We start from the raw sequence: 20,592 nt of genomic DNA on the forward strand, positions 1-20,592 counted from the left end.
CCCCGTTAGTAATATATTACACTAGTGTGGGACATCTGTTACAGTTAATGAAACAGTTTTGACACACTAGTGTTAACTAAAGCACGTGTTTTATTTGGATGTCTTTAGCTTTAACCTAATGTCCTTTTGTGGCCCAGGATTCCACATGACTTTAAGCTGTCACGTCGCCTTAGGCACTTCTTGGCTGGGGTGGTTTCTTGAGCTTTCCTTCTCTTTGATGACCTTGACAGTTTAGAGGAGAACTGGTCAGGGATCCCAGAGGGTGCCTCTCTGTTGGAATTTTTCTGATCTTTTTCTCACGGTTAGGGTAGGGTTTCGGGTTTGGGGAGGGAAGAACACAGAGTGCCAGTCTTCTCACGATATAGCGTGAGGGTACATACTGCCAGCCAGTCATGACTGCAAACGGTGGCCTTGACCCCCCAGCCTGGTGACCTTCTGTGTATGTCAGAGTTCTGCCCTGGGAAGCTCCTCTTTGTCCCCCTCTTTCCACACTGTGCTTTTTGGAAGGAAGCCAGCCTGTGCTGCTTCACCTTTTTCGGAAGATGCAGTATCTTCCATAAATGATTTGGAATTCTTCTGCATGTCAAGTTCATTTCTTGCCCTTCCACTGTGAATGCATTTGATCACTTGTTTGTATCAGGACGAACTCACGGGTATTGACTTTATTCTTGGGGTTATAATACAACACGACATTAGTTTTTTCTTTTGTTTTAAAGATTTTATTTATTTATTTGACAGAGAGGGAGATGACAAGCAGACAGAGAGGCAGAGCAGAGAGAGAGGGAAAGCAGGCTCCCCGCCGAGCAGAGAGCCTGAGGCAGAACTCGATCCCAGGACCCCGGGAGCACGCCCCAAGCCGAAGGCAGAGGCCCAACCCACTGAACCACCCAGGCGCCCCTAGACATTAGTTTTGTTCCTTAACTCGCTCCAGCTGTGGCCCCTGGGGGCTCCTTCTGTGGGCGCCCATGACCTTTGACACTTACCCCCTCATTGCCTGACATTCCTTGCTTTCTGGCAACATGCATGTCTTTTTCAACTGTACTTTCCTGGAAATTTTTTAAAAAGATTTTATTTATTTATTTGACAGAGATCACAAGTAGGCAGAGAGGCAGGCAGAGAGAGAGGAAGGGAAGCAGCCCCCCCCCCCCCCGGCAGAGAGCCCGATGTGGGGCTCGATCCCAGGACCCCAAGTTTATGACCTGAGCCGAAGGCAGAGGCTTTAACTCACTGAGCCACCCAGGCGCCCCTTTTCTAGAAATTTTTATTGCATTTTATGGATGGCGGGGGCGGGGAGTAGTCCTTCACAGGAGAGAATTTGAGAGAATTTGAGAAGCGCCTCCAGCAGCTTCTTCTGCACGATCAACACCTTCTGCTGAGCACACCAGGCTTGCCCCTGCCCCAGGGCCCTTGCAGTGCTCTCTGCTTGGAATGCTTTTCCTTTAGCCCTTCCTTTTCATCCTTTTTGTCTCTGCCTATCTCCCCTCCTCAGAGAAGCCGCCTCCTCCCAGGCTGACGCAGCAACACCCCCCTCCCCAAGCTTTCTCTAGCACTCTTGCTTTGTTTTTGTTTTGTTTTGTTTTTACTGCCCCAATAGTTTGCCCCCTGCCGAAATAATCTGACGGATTATCGATTACTTCTGAACCTAAACTTGTGGCACCCGGCTGGCTCCGATGATGGCACGTGGGATTCTTAATCTCAAACTTCTGAGTTCGAGCCCCATGTTGGGTGTAGGGATTACTTAAAAATAAAATCTTGGGATTTTATGTGTAGGAGCCACTGGGTGGCTCAGTGGGTTAAAGCCTCTGCCTTTGGGTCAGGTCATGATCTCAGGGTCCTGGAATCGAGCCCCGCGTCGGGCTCTCTGCTCAGCGGGGAGTCTGCTTCCCCTTCTCTCTCTGCCTGCCTCTCTGCCTGCTTATGATCTCTCTCTCTCTCTCTGTCAAATAAATAAATAAAATCTTTAAAATAAAATAAAATCTTAAAAAAAAAAAAGAAAAAGAAATGCAAGTGTCACGAGCACAGGGATAGACTTTAGCATGCACAATATTGTGGCTTTTGGGTTTTTGTTTTTTTGTTTTTTTAAATATTTCAGAACCGTCTCTGGAGATCCCTGGATGTGGTGATGATGTGTGTGTGTGTGTGTGTGTGTGTGTGTGTGTGTGTGTGTGTGGCAGGGGGCGGGGGGCTTCTGATAATACTCTCCTTCCACGGAGGCCAAACTTCAGAGGGGCCACCGTGGGACCCTGTGGGTGGGGAGCACAAGAACAGTGGCCACACTTGAATCCCTATCGCTGTAGTTAGGTGTAGGTGGGAGGTGCGGAGAGGGAGTCCCAGCCACCCTCTGTCCTGAGTCCCCACAGCTGCTGGCCTCATCCAGCCCCGTCTGAGGGCAGAAGGAGGGCTAGCCTCGGAGTGGAAGGGCAGCGTAGCAGATCAGCAGGTAGATCCAGGTGCCTTGGGCTCAAAGTCCTCTTCCATTCTCCTTGCCGTGTCCCTTCGGGGCTCTCAGCCTCAGTGTTTCCGTCTGTAAAGTGGGTTTGCTACTCCTCAGGCTCGGGGCAGTGCGAGAATTAAATGAGACTGTGCTGGGCATAAAAGATTCTCCGAAGTTGTTACCTGTGGGTATGATTCCCAAAGGGCACACACACGCGGAATTTTGCAGATGATTTTGGGGAGCTTCATACGCTTCCCCAAAACCTAGTCCTGAATTCTGACCTATGAACCCTCTAAGTCATCCCCACCCCCGGCTTCATAACCGGAGCCTGTCTGATGAGTTAGGAGGTGTGAGAACCGAAGGCAACCCCAGGAGAGGGAGGAGGTGGCAGGCAAGGACTTGGGGAGGGCGGACGGGGAGCCGCAGGGAGGGGGCGCCCCTCCTGCACACAGGGGAGCCAGTGTGTCTGGAGCTGCCTGGGCCCCAGGAACAGGCCCTTAGGGGCAGGTGGGACCTCGGTTCCAGCCAGCTGTGTGGGTGGGGCGGTCTGGCCCAGCCAGGAGTTCCAGTTGGCCCAGTGTGGGGGCTGGGCCTGAGGCAAGGGCATCTGTGCCCAGCTCTTGCACGGACACCGGCGGAAGCCCCCAGGCCCTCCAGCCCAGGACAGGTGAAGGCCTGCGGGTCTGCCTCTGGGGCCAAAAGCCTCTCTTGTGTATTTACAGCATCCCCCAGGGGTGTGGGCCAGCTGGTTGTTCGTCCTTGGGGTCCACAGAGGTCACGAGAACCTTCCCAGAAAAGCAAACACGAGTGTGAGCCAACAGGACATGCCACGCTCGCGGGAGTGGCCGCCCCTGACAGCACGCCAGTCCCGGCCAGGACACCTCCCTGTGCTGTGCTGGGAGCCCCAACAGTGCCACAGAGGGGGAAACCAAGGCCCGGTGGGGAGAGGACACGTTCAGGTCTTTCACGGGGTTCGGGACAGGAGCCGAGGCACGTGCATCGCACACGTCAACCTGTGTGTTCGAACACATACACACTGGCCCCTTTGTGAGCCCACACCCACCTCGTGCATGGGCACATCCAGACAGGAGGGCCGACGCCCCAGTGCCTCTCCCTCGGGCACACCCACCCCCTCTCCAGTCACACGCTCCGGACCGTGAGACCCACCCCTCCAACACATCTGTGCAATGTATGTTAAGGGACCCAGGAATTTCAGCAAAGTGTGGGCTCAGGGACCGCCCCCTGGGAGGCGGGCTGTCTCAGGAAACTGACTTGCTGTAGTGCCTTCTCATCTCAGAATTTTATATAGTTGAGAAAACACCGAGGGTTCTGTGTGTGCATGTGCGTGTGCGTGTTTGAATGAAGCTCCCTCTGTAGCTGTAAAGGCGGAAACTCACACTCACATCGCCTTCCATGGAATTCACCCACCTAGTCTCACTTAGATACAACGCACAAATGCATCTGGGTGCACACAAAGAACCGTGCACACCCACAGAGCCATTCGAAACACAACCCCTTACACACGCATACCCTCCCCCCATACACTACAGCCACAGATTCACAATCAGGCACGCCCAGAAATGCACTCACACAGAAAGAGGTAAGTTCCAACACTCAATCTACATTCAGGAAACAGACCCACGTGTGCACCTTGTTGAACTCATGCTCACACACAGATCCATGCAAATATCCCAAAATTCACACTGATGTGAAGAGCTTCACACACATACACTCAAGAAGTCAAGAAGAGATAACATACAAACGCAAACACATACGTACTACACACACACAATCACACTGGGCTACACACACTTAGACATACAGGCCTGCAAAGACTTAACACAAACACTTGGGCATTCACAGTTCCAAACTGCTAAGAGGCACAGGGTAGATGTTCTGACACAAAGCCACAGTGAAATACAAAAGCAATGATTAAACAAAGATCCACCAAGGGGGCTCAGACATTTGCAAGTGTATCCATTCAGACCCATTCAACCACATTCATAGATACAAGTATTCACACTGGTGCATAAATACACACGCCCTCAATTTCTCATAGGTGATCACACCCTTATACAAAACACAACATCTAGATGCTCACTAATAGGCACACTCGCCAATCCACGGATAAAACACAAATACACACGCACACTCACCACTCCTATATCCTCTGGACACAGACACCTACACAGTCCAGATCCTTGTACACACCACACACATGAAAAACACGGACACACACATGTGCTGTCACGCTCCCACCCAGATACACACACGCAGACACCCTCAAATACACTCCCCACGCGACTACATTCAGGGACGCACACACTGATGAGAACACACACACACTCTTGCACGTTCCCAATATGCAGTGGGACACAGGTGCACCCATGCACACGCCGCCTCTTGGCCGGGAATGACAAGCCCGCATGGATGCTCACACTCGCATCTAAGGGGACACACTTGGGCCAGCACACATCCGCAAACAGAGGGTCCCGCATCTTCCCCAGCGCACGCGCGCACACGCACTCCTCCGCAGCCTCCCGCCACCACCGCAGTCCCGACCCGCCCCACCCAGCGGCAGTCGGCCAGGCGAGGCGGCGGGGGGGTGGGTACCCGGTCGGGGTCCGGGCCGGGGGCGGGGCGCACCTGGGCTCCGCCCCGGGGCGGGGCCGACGCTGCGTCGCGAGCGCGAGCGGCCGCACCTGGGTCGGCGGCAGCAGTAGCGGCGGCGGCGGGCCCGGTCCGTGTGCGAGCGCGGCGCAGCCCAGCTGGAGCGAGCGCGGAGCCGGCGCCCGCAGCCCCGGCGCCGCCATGGTGGAGGCGGCGCCCCCCGGGCCAGGGCCGCTGCGGAGGACCTTCCTGGTGCCCGAGATCAAGTCGCTGGACCAGTACGATTTCTCGCGGGCCAAGGCGGCGGCCAGCCTGGCGTGGGTGCTGCGGGCCGCGTTCGGGGGCGCAGGTACCGGGGCCGGGGGCGGCAGGTGCGGGGGGCGGGGCGCCGGGCCGCGGAGGCCGGGGCCGTGGGAACAATAGCGCCGGCCGCTGGGGGGCCCCGGGCTCGGGCCCCGCCGCGCCGGGCCTCCGGGCTTCCTGCTCGGCCCGGGCGGTGGACTTTGCCCGCCGGGCTGCGGGAGCGCGATGGGGGTGGGGCCGGCGGCCCAGATCCGCGCCGGGACCCGGGCGTCCGGGAGCCCAGGTGAGCGGGGCGGGGTCTCCCGGGCGGGCCTTGCACGCCCTCCCCCCCTTACACATTCACATCACGCCCCCGCGAGGACCCCCGCTTCCCCACGGCCCCGCAGCCGGGACCCACAGCCCGCGTCAGCCCTCCCTGCGCTGCGGGCGGCGAGGGAGCCCTTACTTTCGCCTCCATGGCCGCGGCCAGCGGCTGGCAGCTGTGACTTATTACCCCATTTTGCCTAGGAGGCGGGCGAGCCCGGGAGAAGGGAATTGGCTTGTCCGAGATCCGCGGGGGTGGGAGCCCAGGTGTAGGGCCTTCTCCCACCCGGACAGAGCCTCCACTCCTCCCTTAGGCCCACATGTGTGCGAAAGTCAGGCCACCCCAAGGGGAAGGATGCGGGTGGGTCCCCAGGAGGCGAGGGCCCGAGTGGGCCAAGTCAGGGCCCTAGGGCAGCCCCACCACTCAGGCCAGAGCTGGGAGCCAGGGCCTGTTACGGGTCAGCTGGGGTTAATTAAGGTCTGGGCCTTCAGGGGAGTCCTGAGGGGACACCTTGCTTTCCCACCGTCCTGCCCACTGGTCTTGGGACCAGAAGGGCACAGCCCATCCCCCTTTCGGTGGCCTTCCTAGATCAACCTGTTCTGGGTGTGGGGCTCAGGGACAGCTGCCCGTCTCCTGGGTCCGCCCAAGCCTGTGTCTTTCTCCCAGCACCCTCCCATGCAGGGCCCACTGTGGGGCCTGCCCTTCCCCGACGATCTGTTAGAGGAAGAAAGGAGGCCGGCAGGGAGAGAGCCAGCTGTGCCCCAGCCTCTCCCATCCCAGGTTCTGTGGCTCTAGAGGGCTCAGCTTCGGGGACCAGACAGGGTTTGAGCCCCTCCACCAGGTTATGGACGAATTATTACAGTCCTCCAGAGCTGCTGTACCCCCCTCTGGAAAAGAGGGCATTTATTCACTTATCCATTCTGCAGATGTCGGGGCGGGGGCACCCACTAAGGGCCAGGGCAGTGCCTGGGTTGGTGGGCGTCCCAAGACCCTGTTCACAAGGTTGCTGGCGGCAGATCTCAGATTTCTTCGTGCTGTGTCTGGCATACTGTACCTCCTAAACAGCTGCTCGCTGTCCCTGCTGCTGTAATCAGTAGTGGTATTTTTATTAATAATATTAATATCATCATGGAGCAGAAATTACTGTCCCATTTTGCAGAAAAGAAAGTGAAGTTTCCTGAGGCAATGACCTGACTCCCCCAGTTCTGTTCTCACTGACCTGCTCCCCCCCGCACCCCCCCCCCCCCCCGCACTGTGTCGTGTCCTCCCTGAGGGTCACGTTCAGTCCTCAGTCCCGCCTTCCTTCTCTGTATGGACGGGGCAGAGGAAGGTGGCCAAGCCCCAAGAGGGAAGTGGGGAACAAAGCTCCTCTCAATTCCTGAGCTCTGGGGCTTTTTGCCGGTGCCCACTGGGTGCCTGGTGCTGCTGGGTGCTCCGGACAGAGGGAGTGGGAGCCGAGTTGGAGAGAGGGGGATGGGACAGGGCACCAGATCATTACTGCTTAGGGTGATAAGGTCTGTGTTGTAGAGGCTGCCCAGGGGCTCAGGGAGGGAAGGAGAAGGGGAGTCTCCCCGGAGGAGGGAGGGTCGGGAGGAGGAAAGAGGCTGGCAGGGGGAGACCCGGCTGTGCCCCAGCCTCTCCCATCCTTGAAGGATGCATGGGAGTTTTCCAGGGGGAGGAGACCTCATGTGAAAAGGCCTGGGGTTTGGACCAACAGGGCCTTCTCAGAGGAGGCTGTGCAGGTCCTGGTGGCGGGTGGTGCCTGGAGGAGGTGGGAGATGAGACAGGCTGGTGGGACCGAGGATGGCCTCTCAAGGAGGGTGTGTGTGTTTTGTGGGGGATCTGAGGGCACTGGGGAGCTATGGAACATGTTTGAGGACGTGACAAAATGAGATCAGATGGGCAGTTGCCCAGGGAGCAGGTGGTTCTGGTGGTCGGGAAGCGCAGGTGTGAGGAGGCTGGACAGGAATGCAGGCAGCTGGGCTGCACGGGACTCTGGCTCAGAGATAAGAAAGGGTGCCATCTCTGCAAGTTTGGAAAACCCCACACAAAGTCCCTTATGTAGAGCATCACTGTGACCCATAGGGAACCTGGGTTCGTGGCCGCTGAGCACCATTTATGAGCTGTGTGATCTCGAGCGAGTTATCTCAGCTCCCCGGGCCTTGGTTTTCTCATCTGGACAGTGGGGCTAAGAATAAGTTGTCCTAAGGGTTCCACCAGGAAACACATGCACGGTGGCGTTGGTCTCAGTCAGTGCAAACGCTGTCGTAGAGCTGTGCAGTCCCAGGACGCGGCCACCACCACACGGGGCTGCTCTGAGTTGTGATGCGTGAATGAACCACCCCGTGGCTTCTGAAGACTTCATAGTAAAGAAAAAGTGAAACATCACATAATGTTTTTATATTAATTACATGTTGAAATGCTAGTATCAGATTTGTCTGGGGTTAAGTATATTACTAAGGTTTCTCATTTCTACTTTCTTAATGGGGCGAGTACCCAGTTGAAAACTATGTCTGTGGGCCAAATTGTATTTCTCTCGGCCAGCACTCCCTATGGTGAATGGCTAATGAACGTTTTGAGTCATGCGTGGTGGCTCTCTCTACCCAGCTGGGTGGTTTTGCCTCTTAGGAGACCGTTGAGGGCATCTGGAGACATTTTTGGTTGTCACTACTTAGGAGGACGGTGCTCCTGGCATTTAGTGAGTAGAGGCTAGGGACTGTGCTGATTATCTTACAAAGCACTGGGCAGCCTACCCCATCCCCTGCCAAACACGGAAGAATTATTCAGCTCCAAATACCAGCAGTGCTGGGGTGTTGGCACACACACACACAGGTGTAGAGGAAGTGCTTGATCAGCATTAACTAGTGGTGGCCCTAGCTCGTGGTTTTCATCTTGAAGGCCCTGACAAGTCCTGCAGGAAAGTAACTTTTTTTTCTTTTTTAAAGATTTTATTTATTTATTTGAGAGAAAGCAAGAGAGAGAGAGAGAGAATGAGAATGAGCAGTGGGGAGGGGCAGAGGGAGAGTGAGAGAGACGTGGGGCTCCATCCCAGGACCCCAGGATCATGACCCGAGCCACCGAAGACAGATGCTCAACTGACTGAGCCACCCAGGTGCCCCAGAAAGAAACTTGTTTAATTTTGCCAGTAGGAGCAGGAAGTGGGCAGGACCTGGGGAGATAGGGAGCAGGGTTTGGGTTGGGGAGATGCCAAGAGGTTGAAACCTGAGGACATTAGGTGTTGGGGGGGGGTGATGATTTCTCAGTGCAGTTTCAGAGAGAAGGAGCAGGTTTGGAGCAGGTACTGAGCATCATGGGAGATGCCCAGAGGGCAGTGGGACACAGGCCCGGGCTGCAGCAGGTGGCAGTGCTCAGATGGCTGTGGAAGCCACATTGGGGTGGGGGTGGGGGGTGGAGTCCATATCCATTTACAGGGCTGTTCTGATCAAGTGTCAGGAACCTGGCACTGACGGGGCATGTGGGGAGGAGGCCTGGCTTGAGTGGTGGGACAGAGAAGATGGGAAGCTGGGAGATGCTGGGGGAGGAAGGTTTCCGGAACAAGGAGGTGCTGGGCAGAGCGCCCGGGCAAGATACGGCCCACAGCTGTGCGTCAGAGGGCGACTGCTGGCCTTGGGGAGGCAGGGAGGTGGGGAGGCTGGCGGACAGGAGTTAGAGAGGTTGGGGTAGGGGTCCGGCGGAAGGAAGCAGAGCCTGGACAACTGTTCTCTCAAGAAGCTGCACGGAGAGGGGCAGAGAGCAGGCACAAGTCTGCACAGGAGTAGAGCATTAAGAGGGAAGGTCAAGGGATGCCTGGGTGGCTCAGTTGGTTAAGCAGCTGCCTTCGACTCAGGTCATGATCCCAGCGTCCTGGGATCGAGTCCCACATCGGGCTCCTTGCTCAGCAGGGAGCCTGCTTCTCCCTCTGCCTCTGCCTGCCATTCTGTCTGCCTGTGCTCGCTCTCTCCCCCTCTCTATCTCTGATAAATAAATAAAATCTTAAAAAAAAAAAAAAGAGGGAAGGTCAAGTATGATTTTAGGGGGTGGGTCAGGAGCTGGGGCAGGGAGGGACTGAAGGGACCGATGCTCGGGTTCTTGTAGGGAAGGCAGGGGGCCTCTGGGGAGCATGGCTGGGAAGACAGGCACCTGAGGACGGTCTGGGATGTCCTGTGCAAATGGTCTTTTTTTTTTTTTTTTTTTAATTTATTTGACAGAGGGAAATCACAAGTAGGCAGAGAGGCAGGCAGAGAGAGAGAGAGAGGGAAGCAGGCTCCCTGCTGAGCAGAGAGCCCGATGCGGGACTGGATCCCAGGACCCTGAGATCATGACCTGAGCCGAAGGCAGAGGCTTAACCCACTGAGCCACCCAGGCGCCCTGTGTGCAAATGTTCTTAAGCAGTAGCATCCTGCTCCCCATCCTCTCAGACACACAGAACCCCAATAAGCAAAACAGCTGTTCGGACTGGAATTAAGAGTTGGGGCCTCCCTGGGAGGCCCCCATGAGGGCCGGCTCCCCATGCTGGCCTCAGCCACTTCCTCCTAGACCTCCCCAGAGACTCGTCCTCCTGGCCTCTTCTGGTCTTTCTCCTCCCCACCCTTGGGTCCTGCTGGGCACCAGCCCTCCCAGCGCCCACCACGCCCATGGGGCTTCCTCCGACCTCCTCCCCTGCTGGTGTCATTCTCTGGCATTCGGTGTTGTGGGGGAAGGGGGTTGTGGCCGCCTCTGCTAGATGATCTCACCTCTGCCCTGAGTCCCTCACACTCAGTCTCTGCTGCCTCACCTGCGGGCCCTCCTGTCCCCCCATCTTTCCCCATCTCACACCTGATGGGGCCTGAGCACCTCCCTCCCCCACTCTGTGCCCCACCAGCCCAGCCTTCAAGCTGAGAGAGGGTGTAGGTCTGCTGAAGGCCCGGGTTTGAATCCCAATGCCAGTGTGGCCCAGCGGTGTGGCTTTTCCCACCCTGTGCCTCAATTTCTGGAGTTACCTCTTGTGCTCTGGCTGCGGCTTCCCCGGCTTCCCCAGCTTCCCCAGCTTCCCCAGCTGGCGGGCCACCCAGGGAGACCCATTAAACCATCTTGTCCTTGTGATTGTTCTTTGAGGGCCTCCAGGACCACCCACGTCCCCACAAGGCCCTGCGCAGGTGGCAGCCTCCTCTCGGGTCCCAGAGCTGCTCTCCCCTCCCTACCGGTGGCCCTTTGCTCTCCCACCGCCTGGCCCCAGGCCGGCGCGGGCCCCTCCACCCTGACCTCCGCCGGGGGCCTCCTGCACACGAGCGCGGCGTGCTTCCGCGCAGGTCCCCCGGCCTCCCGTCCCGGTGCCGTCTTCCCTGCGGGTGCCGGGGCCCTGACCCGCCGTGCCCCGCCTCGCCCCACAGAGCACGTGCCCTCGGAGCTGTGGGAGCCCTTCTACACGGACCAGTATGCGCAGGAGCACGTGAAGCCCCCGGTGACGCGGCTGCTGCTCTCGGCCGAGCTCTACTGCCGGGCCTGGCGCCAGGCGCTGCCGCAGCTCGAGACGCCCCCCAGCCCCTCGGCGCTGCTGGCCCTGCTGGCGCGGAGGGGCACGGTGCCCGCGCTGCCCGAGCGCCCGGTGCAGGAGGCCGACCTGAGGCACCAGCCCATCCTCATGGTAGGCCCCGCGACTTCCCGCCACGCCCGCCGGGCTCCTCCCTGAAGGCTCCTCCGGCCAGGCTTGGCTCCTCCCCAGAGTCACGGCCAGGCCTTTGCGGACCTGCCTTCTGGCCCTCCAGGACCCCTCTCCTGGCTCCTTCCCTGATGCCCCGCCTACTGACCCTGGCCCATCCCCAAAGCCCCTCCTACTTCAAGCCCCGCCCCCTACCCCAACCCTGAGGGTCTTCCTCTCCTCCCTCAGCGGTGAGGGGAGCTTCTGTCCCTCGCCCTGGTCTCACCCCTCAGCCCTTACCTCCACAGGGAGCCCACCTGGCTGTCATTGACGCCCTCATGGTTGCCTTTGCCTTCGAGTGGACAAAGACATTGCCCGGTCCTTTGGCCCTGGCCAGCTTGGAGCACAAGCTCCTTTTCTGGGTGGACACGGTAGGTGGGGTTAGGCTGCTGTGGGCTGGGGGCCGGGGTGGCCCGGTGACTGGAGCTCTGGTGACCTCTCCCTGCTCCCCAGACCATCCGGCGGCTGCAGGAGAAGACAGAGCAGGAAGCTGCCCAGAGAGCCTCTCCTGCGGCCCCTGCCGATGGGGTGGCCCCAGCACAGCCCTCGGTGAGGCTAGGGCGATGGATGGATGGACGGACAGAAGGACAGTTGGAGGGCTGGGTGGGCGGGGAAGGGCTGCACCTCGAGGCCATTCCTGCACTGGGAGAGGGGGCTTGAGGTGACTCTCTCTCTCTCTCTCTCTCTCTGCCCTCTCCCCTGTGCCTCTCCTGCTGCTCTCCCCTCTCCCTCTGTGGCATCAGTGCCCCACACGCTGGTACTGGAAGCTGGTTCCTGTAAGTGGGGCTGTTTCTCCGCCCCGTCTGCCTGCCTTGCTTGTCGCTTTGTCTCTCCCTGTGTCTGTTCTGCCTGCCTGTTGGCTCCCCCCCTACTTCTTCCCAGCTGTGAGCAAAAGACGTGGACCCCAGCCCTGGGGGGGTAGAGAGAAGCCCTCTGCAGACTCAGAAAAGAGACGAGTCTCTGCCATTAGCTGCCAGGGCAGACCCCTCCCCAGTTACCGTTCAGGGGGATGGGCCTCCCCTCCCAGGAATCGAGAGGACAGAGCTCCTCGGCTTGTCCGTCTTAGCTGAGCCGGGAGACTTCCAGCACCTCTGAAGGGAGGACCCTAGCCCGTCAGACGTGCAGATCCTGACCCCAGTGGCAGGGCACTTGGAGATCACCCCCTTGGTCAAGAAGATCCCCAACCCAGGGGAAGGTGGAAGGATGTTCCCAAGACCCCAGTTTCCCTAAGGACGGGTCCCAGCTTTGGTGGGCGGGGGGGTGCCCATCCCTGAAGCACAACCAGGGGAAGGTGCCCCCCACAAGTGGGAGGCTTTGGGCTGGACAGGGTCCCTCCCTTCGCTCACTCTGGGGCCCCCTTCCTTCCACTCTCGGGCCTGGGTTGGGGGTTCCTCTCTCCTTCTGCCTATCTGCTTCCTCTGCATCCCCTCCCCAAGCTGGGGCCTGGGTCTTTTGTTGGGGGGCGGAGGTTCCCTGCATGGGAGGCTGCTCTGTGGGGTCCCTCCAGGCTGGGAGGAGCTTGGGGTCCCCAAAGCTGGCCAGAGCGTGGTCGCAGCTGGATGGCCAGGGCTCATGACAGGGTCAGGGCGAGCTCCCCCTCCCCTGGAGGTGAGCTTGGGGGCCCAGCAAGTCAGCACCCCTCCCGCCCCGCTGACGGCTGCTCCTCTCCCCCCAGCACGCAATTGCCTTCTGTTTGAAGGAGTCGGGGAGCAAACCCCCCATGGTAATGTATCCCCCGCCCCAGGCTCCCGGGAGCCCCACCCTAGCCCTCGCTGCTGGCCTGGCTGCTCGCAGACACTTCCTTTGCCTCTTGCTGCTGCCCTTCCCCCGCTCCAGGCTGGCCCCACTCTGGCTCTGGGACCCCCAGCTTCACGCCCCCACATGGCGGAAACCCCAGGCCCCCCCCACCCAGCCTGCCCGACCACTGACTTGGGACCAGCCTGACCCTCTGCCCTAACTCGGCTCTGCCCCGCCCACAGATCCGTTACCGCAAGGACCGAGCTGTGGCCCGACGCGCCCCCTGCTTTCCGAATGTCACCACCCTCCAGGATCTGGCAAGTGGGGCTGCACTGGCTGCCACGATCCACTGCTACTGTCCCCAGCTCTTGCGACTCGAGGGTGAGTGTGTGGGCCTGGGCATCCGCCCCAGAGTGGGGCAGTAATTATGAGGGCGGCTTCCAGAACTGGTGGAGCGGGACTTGCACACTTTCCCCTCAGTGAACTGTGTGACCTCGCGCAAGTGTCTCAACTTCTCTGTGCTTAGTATAATTCATTCCTGCAGCAAATATTTATAGAATGCCAGATTGCATTTTAGAGAGAGCCAGGGAGAACAGTACAGAGGGGCTTCTGACCTCAGGTAGCTCCCATCCTAGTTGGGAGAGAAAGACAGTAAGTTCATCCAGAAGAACATTCTGGATCTTAGGTGCTCCAAGGCGGGCTGGGTGGGTCAGGAAAAGCTTTTTGAGTTGAGTTCTTGGAGGACTAGTTCTGCAGGCAGTTGGGCACAGGTGCAGAGACCCGAGAACAGCCTGTCCTAGTACCCACTTTGTCGAGGGCACCTAGCACAAGGAGGCCCTCGCTTCCCCAGGGCCCCGTCCTCCTTCCCATAGATCTGGGGACCCAGGTATCCTGTCCCTACAGAGGTGTGCCTCAAGGACCCCATGTCCGTGGCGGACAGCCTGTACAACCTCCAGCTGGTGCAGGATTTCTGTGCCTCCCGCCTTCCTCGTGGCTGCCCGCTCTCCCTCGAGGACCTGCTTTATGTCCCACCGCCCCTCAAGGTAAGGTCACCTCGAGGCCTTGTGGGCCGAGGCACATGTCCAGGGCCACAGGCACCGGGGGCTGACCCTGCCTTCTGCCTCCAGGTCAACCTGGTGGTGCTGCTCGCCGAGATGTTCATGTGCTTTGAGGTGCTGAAACCTGATTTCGTGCAGGCCAAGGACCTGCCTGATGGTCATGGTGAGGCCTGGCCCCGGGAGTGGGGCGGGGTAGGGAGGCCAGGCCCGGCCTGACCCTGCTTTCTCTGCGGCAGCTGCCTCCCCCCGGGCCACAGAGGCCTCTCCTGCTCAGAACAGCAGTGGCTGCAGGTACGGTTGCCCTGTCGGGTGAGTCTCCGTGGCGGTGGTGGGCTCCTCCCCTCGCTGGGCACTGCACCAGAGCTAGGAGACACCCTGTGCTCCACTCCTGGGAGAGGTGACCCCCTTCCTGTGGAGGGACCCCCTTGGCTGACATGCATCTCTTGGCAGCTCTCCCGTCTTCAACTTCCGCCACCCGCTCCTGTCACCCGGCGGCCCCCAGTCCCCACTCCGGGGATCCACAGGTGAGGGCAGGGGTACAGCTGGTTGCTGGCGACCCCCACCAAACACAACTTCAGGAGATTTCACTTCTCCCGACCCCTCCACCAGGTCCCTCTGACACCTGAATGATCCCATGGTGATCCTAACCTCCCCAGTGGCCCCAGCTATCCACATAATGCCCCGACAGTGACACACTCTGGCTGACCCCACCCAGGGTCCCCAGCAACTCCATAGTGACCACTGAGTGACCACTTACCACCCCTCCCCAGGCTCACTGAAGTCCTCCCCGTCCATGTCCCACATGGAGGCCCTCGGCAAGGCCTGGAATCGGCAGCTCAGGTGAGTGCATCTCTGGGGCCTGGCTGGGGGGAGCAGGCTGGGTGGGGGCGGGGCTGGGGCTCGTCCCAGGGGCTGACCCCTCCCTCCTGCCGCCCAGCCGTCCCCTTTCCCAGGCAGTGTCGTTCAGCACCCCCTTTGGCCTGGACAGCGACGTGGATGTCGTCATGGGAGACCCCGTGCTGCTCCGCTCCGTCAGCTCAGACAGCTTGGGCCCCCCACGCCCTGTTCCAGCCCGGACCCCCGTCCAGCCGACCCCGGAGCCTGGCGACCTGCCTACCATCGAGGAGGCCCTGCAGATCATCCACAGTGCCGAGCCCCGGCTGCTCCCCGATGGGGCTGCCGACGGCAGCTTCTACCTCCACTCCCCTGAGGGCTCCTCCAAACTGCCGCTGGCTTCCTCCTACCCACTCGAGGGGGCCTCAAAGCCACTGCCTGATGGGCCCACCAAAGCACCCACCTACGTGCCCCACCCCGAGGGCCCCTTGAAACCATCTCCCTGCCCAGCAGGGGAGGTGTCGAAATCGCTGGCCCTATCTGAGGGCTCCCCAAAGGCAGCAGCTTCGTCCCCAGCGGCCAGCAACTCTGAGGTCAAGATGACCAGCTTTGCTGAACGCAAGAAGCAGCTGGTCAAGGCTGAGGCCGAGGCAGGGTCCCCGGCGGCCACCCCCACAGCGCCAGAGGCCCTGAGCTCAGAGATGAGTGAGCTAGGGGCCCGGCTGGAGGAGAAACGGCGGGCCATTGAGGCTCAGAAGCGACGGATCGAGGCCATCTTTGCCAAGCACCGCCAGCGGCTGGGCAAGAGCGCCTTCCTGCAGGTGCAGCCACGGGAGGCCGGAGGGGAGGCAGAGGCGGAGCCGGGCCCGGTCCCTGGTGGGGAGCGGCCAGCGGGTGAGGGCCAGGGTGATCCATCCCCACGGCCCAAGGCAGTGACCTTCTCACCGGAACTGGGCCCGGTGCCCCCCGAGGGGCTGGGGGACTATAACCGGGCGGTCAGCAAGCTAAGTGCCGCGCTGAGCTCACTGCAGCGGGACATGCAGAGGCTCACGGACCAGCAGCAGCGGCTCCTGGCCCCACCGGAGGCCCCGGGGCCCGCCCCGCCGCCCGCCGCGTGGGTCATCCCCGGCCCCACGGCGGGTCCCAAAGCCGCCTCTCCCAGCCCTGCTCGGCGCGCCCCGGCTGCCCGGCGCAGCCCCGGGCCCGGCCCCAGCCCGACACCCCGAAGCCCGAAACACGCACGGCCAGCAGAGCTGCGGCTTGCGCCCCTGACGAGAGTGCTCACGCCTCCCCACGACGTCGACAGCCTCCCGCACCTGCGCAAGTTCTCACCAAGCCAGGTGCCCGTGCAGACGCGCTCCTCCATCCTCCTGGCGGAGGGGTCGCCTCCCGAGGAGCCTGTGGCCCGGCCCGGCCTCATCGAGATCCCACTGCGCAGCCTGGCGGAGCCCGCGGCCGAGGACGAGGGAGATGGGAGCCCCCCTGGTGCTGAGGATTCCTTAGAGGAAGAGGCGTCTTCAGAGGGGGAGCCCCGGGCCGGTCTGGGGTTCTTCTATAAGGTCAGCGTCCCCTAAGCCGGTGGGGGAAGGGACCCGCTGGCTGGTCAGGGAGCGGGCACGCTGGTGGATAAACGGGGATGTGGCTGGCCAGGGGGGAGTGGACAGACGTGATGGATGGATGGATGGCTGGGCAGGTGACAGACTCACCTGGACGCCTGCAGTCACGTGCTGACTGGCCTTTACCGTCCAAGTCCCTGCTCCATCCCTGGCCATGTTCAACAGCACGGATATATTATAGATATTTATATTAACGGAAACTGGACTTTGTCAGTCCCCTGCTAAAACCCTTTTGTGGCATCCGTTGCTCTTAGAATAAAAAAAGTCTTTGTGGCTTTGGGCCCATCCGCCCCACGCTCCACTGCCCAGCCCCACCAGCCTCCTCACTGTTCCATGCCTGCTAGGCTTGTTCCGGCCTCGGGGCTTTTGCGTTTGCTGTTCCCTTTGCCTGGAATATTCTTTTCCCCTCTTCCCCCTCCCCAGTGAAGTCCCCATCCTCCTCTGGGTTGCCGCCTCCAGGAAGCCGCCTTTAGTGCCCCCAGGTTAGGCTAGGCGTGTCCCCACACCGTGGACTGATAGCCTTCCCCATCGGGTCAAACACGTGGTGTAAAGAGCACCCAGTCTGGCTGGGTCCCCGTTTAGCCCTCGTACGCAGCACAGGGCCGTGCGTAAAGCAGGAGCCCACTGGGTGCCTTCAGACCCGTTGCACAAGGCAAAGGAGGGGTGCGTGGTTAGCAGGTGGGGTGGGCAGAGAAGTACTAGGGGAGGATGGCCAGCTGGACTCGGTGCCTGCCCCCAGGATGAAGACAAGCCCGAGGACGAGATGGCCCAAAAGCGGGCCAGCCTGCTGGAGCGGCAGCAACGGCGGGCGGAGGAGGCGCGGCGGCGGAAGCAGTGGCAGGAGGCGGAGAAGGAGCAGCGGAGGGAAGAGGCTGCGCGGTGAGCGGGGGGCTGCCCGGGACACCTGCTGCCACACAGGCTGGGACCTGTCTGATGGCTCGGTAACTCTTGGTTTGCAGGCTGGCCCAGGAGGAGGTGACTCAGGCCCCCCCAGCTCCGGTGGCCCCTGCGGCAGCCCCAGCCCCTGCTGGGAGGGCCCCGGCGGAGGAGGAGGTGGGCCCTCGGCGGGGGGACTTCACGCGGCTCGAGTATGAACGCCGGGCCCAGCTGAAGCTGATGGACGACCTTGACAAAGTGCTGCGGCCACGGGCTGCGGGGACCGGGGGGCCAGGCCGGGGTGGGCGGAGGGCCCCCCGGCCGCGCTCCGGTTGCTGTGATGACTCGGCCCTGGCACGAAGCCCTGCCCGAGGCCTGCTGGGTAAGGACCCTGTCGGGCTGCGGCGTCGTGCCTGCCCGCTGCGCTTGTCCAGGGCTCGCTGAGACACCCCACCCCGCCATGAGTACATAGGGCGAAAGGGGTCTGGAGGGGTTGCCCGTGTCTGTGAGACTTCAGAGGGGTGTGGGGTCTACAGTGGCGGAAGGCATGCCCAGAGCTTAAGGGCTGCGAGGCTCTCTCGGGAATGCTATGGAGCAAGAGCTTTTGGGAGGGGGTAGGTGTGTCCCAGTCGGAGGGCACAGGGTGAGGGTCTCAGGCAGGGTGACCCCATGTTCCTTCCACAGCCTATCAGGTAACCCCCTCCCCACCCCCAGGCCCTTCGGAGGCAGGGGGATTTGGGTAGGGATGACCCCACGCCCTCTTCTCCCAGGCTCCCGGCTCAGCAAAGTCTACTCTCAGTCCACCCTGTCACTGTCCACCGTGGCCAACGAGGCCCCCAATAACCTTGGCGTGAAGAGGCCCACGTCTCGGTGAGTCTGGCCCGGGCAGCCTCTCAGGGTCTGTGTGTCTTGTCGAAGGGAGAACGCAATCCTGTGCGTTGCGCAAGGGCGCTGCTGACGGGTGCCAAGAACGCGCCTGTGCACCCGAGTGGGGGGCAGACGAGTGGGGGCGCAGGCACCTGCCGCCGGAGTACGCACACACACGTGTGCGTCTCCCCCGCCACAGGGTCCCAGGCTGGTCCCTTCCCTGGTCCCTCTGCTTCTGGGGAGGCTTCCCTTACCGCTGACGGCCGCCCTGTCGCCTCCTGTCCGCCCGCAGGGCTCCGTCCCCATCCGGCCTCATGTCCCCCAGCCGCCTGCCTGGCAGCCGTGAGCGCGACTGGGACAACGGCAGCAACGCCTCGTCCCCCGCGTCGGTGCCCGAGTACACGGGTGAGTGGGGCCCGAGCCGGCGAGCCCCAGGCCCTGCCTGTCCCCCACCCCGACCCCGCAGCCCCGCTGACTGCCTCGCTCCCTAGGTCCACGGCTGTACAAGGAGCCCAGCGCCAAGTCCAACAAGTTCATCATTCACAACGCCCTGTCTCACTGCTGCCTGGCAGGCAAGGTCAACGAACCGCAGAAGAACCGCATTCTTGAGGTCAGCCCGCGTCTGGCGGTGGCGGGGGGTTGGTGGGCGGAGGTTGGGGAGGCCCTGCCCCCGCCCCGGCCAACCGCTTCCGCCGCCCCACCAGGAAATTGAGAAGAGCAAGGCCAACCACTTCCTGATCCTCTTCCGCGATTCAAGCTGCCAGTTCCGGGCCCTCTACACGCTGTCCGGGGAGACAGAGGAGCTGACCCGCCTGGCGGGCTACGGCCCCCGCACGGTCACACCCGCCATGGTTGAGGGCATCTACAAGTACAACTCAGACCGCAAGCGCTTTACCCAGATCCCTGCCAAGACCATGTCCATGAGCGTAGACGCCTTCACCATCCAGGGCCACCTCTGGCAGAGCAAGAAGCCCACGACTCCCAAGAAGGGCAGCAGCACCCCCAAGTAGCCTCGCCCCGGTGGTACAGGGGGCGGGTCCCAGCCGCGCCCTCCCGGAGGACAGCCTGGAGGACAATCAGTTGGTATTCCTGGGTCTCGTCTGTCCCCAACCTTGTCCGGGTAGGGCTGGAGTCCCTACCCCCTAACTTCTGTCCTGTCCTGCTGTGGGGGCTGAGCCGGGAGGTTCAGGGACTCAGTGCTCAGCTCAGTCCCCTGTCCGTCCTCTCCATCTTCTTGAATAAAATAATTTAGAAAGAGCTTGGGTGCCGGCATTTTCCTGAGGCTGACTGGGGCAACTGGTGATCTCTCTGCCTGTTTTCCTTTCTCCTCAACAGCCTAGATGTGGCTTCCTGCCAAGGCCCCTCATGGTCCCTCCTTGGCCGCCTCTCCCCGTGGCCTCCGCACCCGCCACTCACTCCCCTGTTCTCAGTGCAGAGGCTACCGGCCCCTCCTGGCATTTGGTCTGCGGCCGGCAGCTAAGCTTGACCTCTCCAACTGCCACCTGCCTCCATTTCTGGGCTCAGTTGTCACCGCTAGAAAGGATTCCCATGTTTCTCTCCCACAAGTTCCACATTGAAGGGTCTGGGTCTGTCCTTGGCATGGCCACGGACATCTGAGATGTAGGCCCTACGCTGTGAGCTCGAGCTGGCCTGAGCTCCTGGTCTCCCTGTGGCTCGGGCACGGGACCAGCTCCCCCCCGCCCCTTCTCCCTGCCCCCCATGCCAAACGGCCTCTTCGGTCTCCCTTGCTTCTCTCCATCCCCACCACCACCCCCCAGTCCAAGCCAGTGACCTGGGCCTCCCCACCCGTGCCCTCCCCCCCCAGTAAGCCAATCCCTCAGCCTGCACAGCCCGTTCAGGGCAAAAATCTGATTACATCCCTCAATGCTTAAAATCCCTTATTAGTTTAGAGCTCACTAATGGCTTCCCAGAGCTTAGGCCTAAGGACCACGCCCCGGCCCCGGCCCTGGCCCAGGGCTGAGGACTGCTCCTGGCTGCTGTCCAGGGTGAGAAGTACCTTGCTAAGCCCGTCAACCTGCCTTCTGAGAGGTCGTTGGCGCCCTGGCTCAGGAAGAAACAGTCTAGAGAGGGGAGGCCGAGTGTATCCACCTGCCAGTGCGGGCACGGGCTGGCAAGACTTGGGCAGTCGGGGGCAAAGCCCTCAAAGAGGCCTCAGGCGGCAGAGACTGGCCTCGGAGTCCAGAACTGGCTCTGCAGGGTGAGGGCGGGGCATAGGCCCAGGCCTGGAGCCCAGCTGCCCCACCCCCTGCACCAGC

The 20,592-nt window shown here is 61.0% G+C and overlaps 1 protein-coding gene across 5 annotated transcripts; it reads left to right on the forward strand.

Annotated features, from left to right (window-relative positions):
• The first annotated feature begins 5,133 nt into the window (after window positions 1-5,133).
• CAMSAP3 (calmodulin regulated spectrin associated protein family member 3) lies at window positions 5,134-19,573 on the forward strand. Of its 5 annotated transcripts, none has more exons than XM_082732954.1 (19): window positions 5,148-5,393; window positions 11,021-11,274; window positions 11,577-11,699; window positions 11,782-11,877; window positions 12,072-12,104; window positions 13,004-13,051; window positions 13,308-13,446; window positions 13,969-14,108; window positions 14,193-14,286; window positions 14,360-14,414; window positions 14,574-14,647; window positions 14,894-14,963; window positions 15,061-16,516; window positions 17,313-17,452; window positions 17,533-17,831; window positions 18,220-18,319; window positions 18,609-18,721; window positions 18,808-18,926; window positions 19,021-19,573. In XM_082732954.1, exons 1-19 carry the CDS (start codon window positions 5,246-5,248, stop codon window positions 19,324-19,326), a joined length of 3,807 nt encoding a protein of 1,268 aa, XP_082589080.1. In that variant the 5' UTR covers window positions 5,148-5,245; the 3' UTR covers window positions 19,327-19,573. The 5 variants fall into 5 exon arrangements, with proteins under 5 accessions (XP_082589084.1, XP_082589080.1, XP_082589083.1 ...); XM_082732957.1 differs by having other exon boundaries at window positions 15,112-16,516; XM_082732956.1 differs by lacking the exon at window positions 13,004-13,051.
• The last annotated feature ends 1,019 nt before the right edge of the window (window positions 19,574-20,592 follow it).

The sequence above is a fragment of the Mustela nivalis genome, assembly GCF_964662115.1.
Source record: "Mustela nivalis genome assembly, chromosome: 1".
Lineage (NCBI taxonomy): Eukaryota > Metazoa > Chordata > Mammalia > Carnivora > Mustelidae > Mustela > Mustela nivalis.

Bases quoted from the DNA above. Each gene is read 5' to 3' on its own strand.
- CAMSAP3 (XM_082732954.1), top strand. From the start codon at position 5,246: ATGGTGGAGGCGGCGCCCCCCGGGCCAGGGCCGCTGCGGAGGACCTTC. The intron at 12,105-13,003 runs GTAAGTGGGGCT...CTCTCCCCCCAG, and splicing joins GGTACTGGAAGCTGGTTCCT to CACGCAATTGCCTTCTGTTT. The intron at 14,415-14,573 runs GTACGGTTGCCC...ATCTCTTGGCAG, and splicing joins CAGAACAGCAGTGGCTGCAG to CTCTCCCGTCTTCAACTTCC.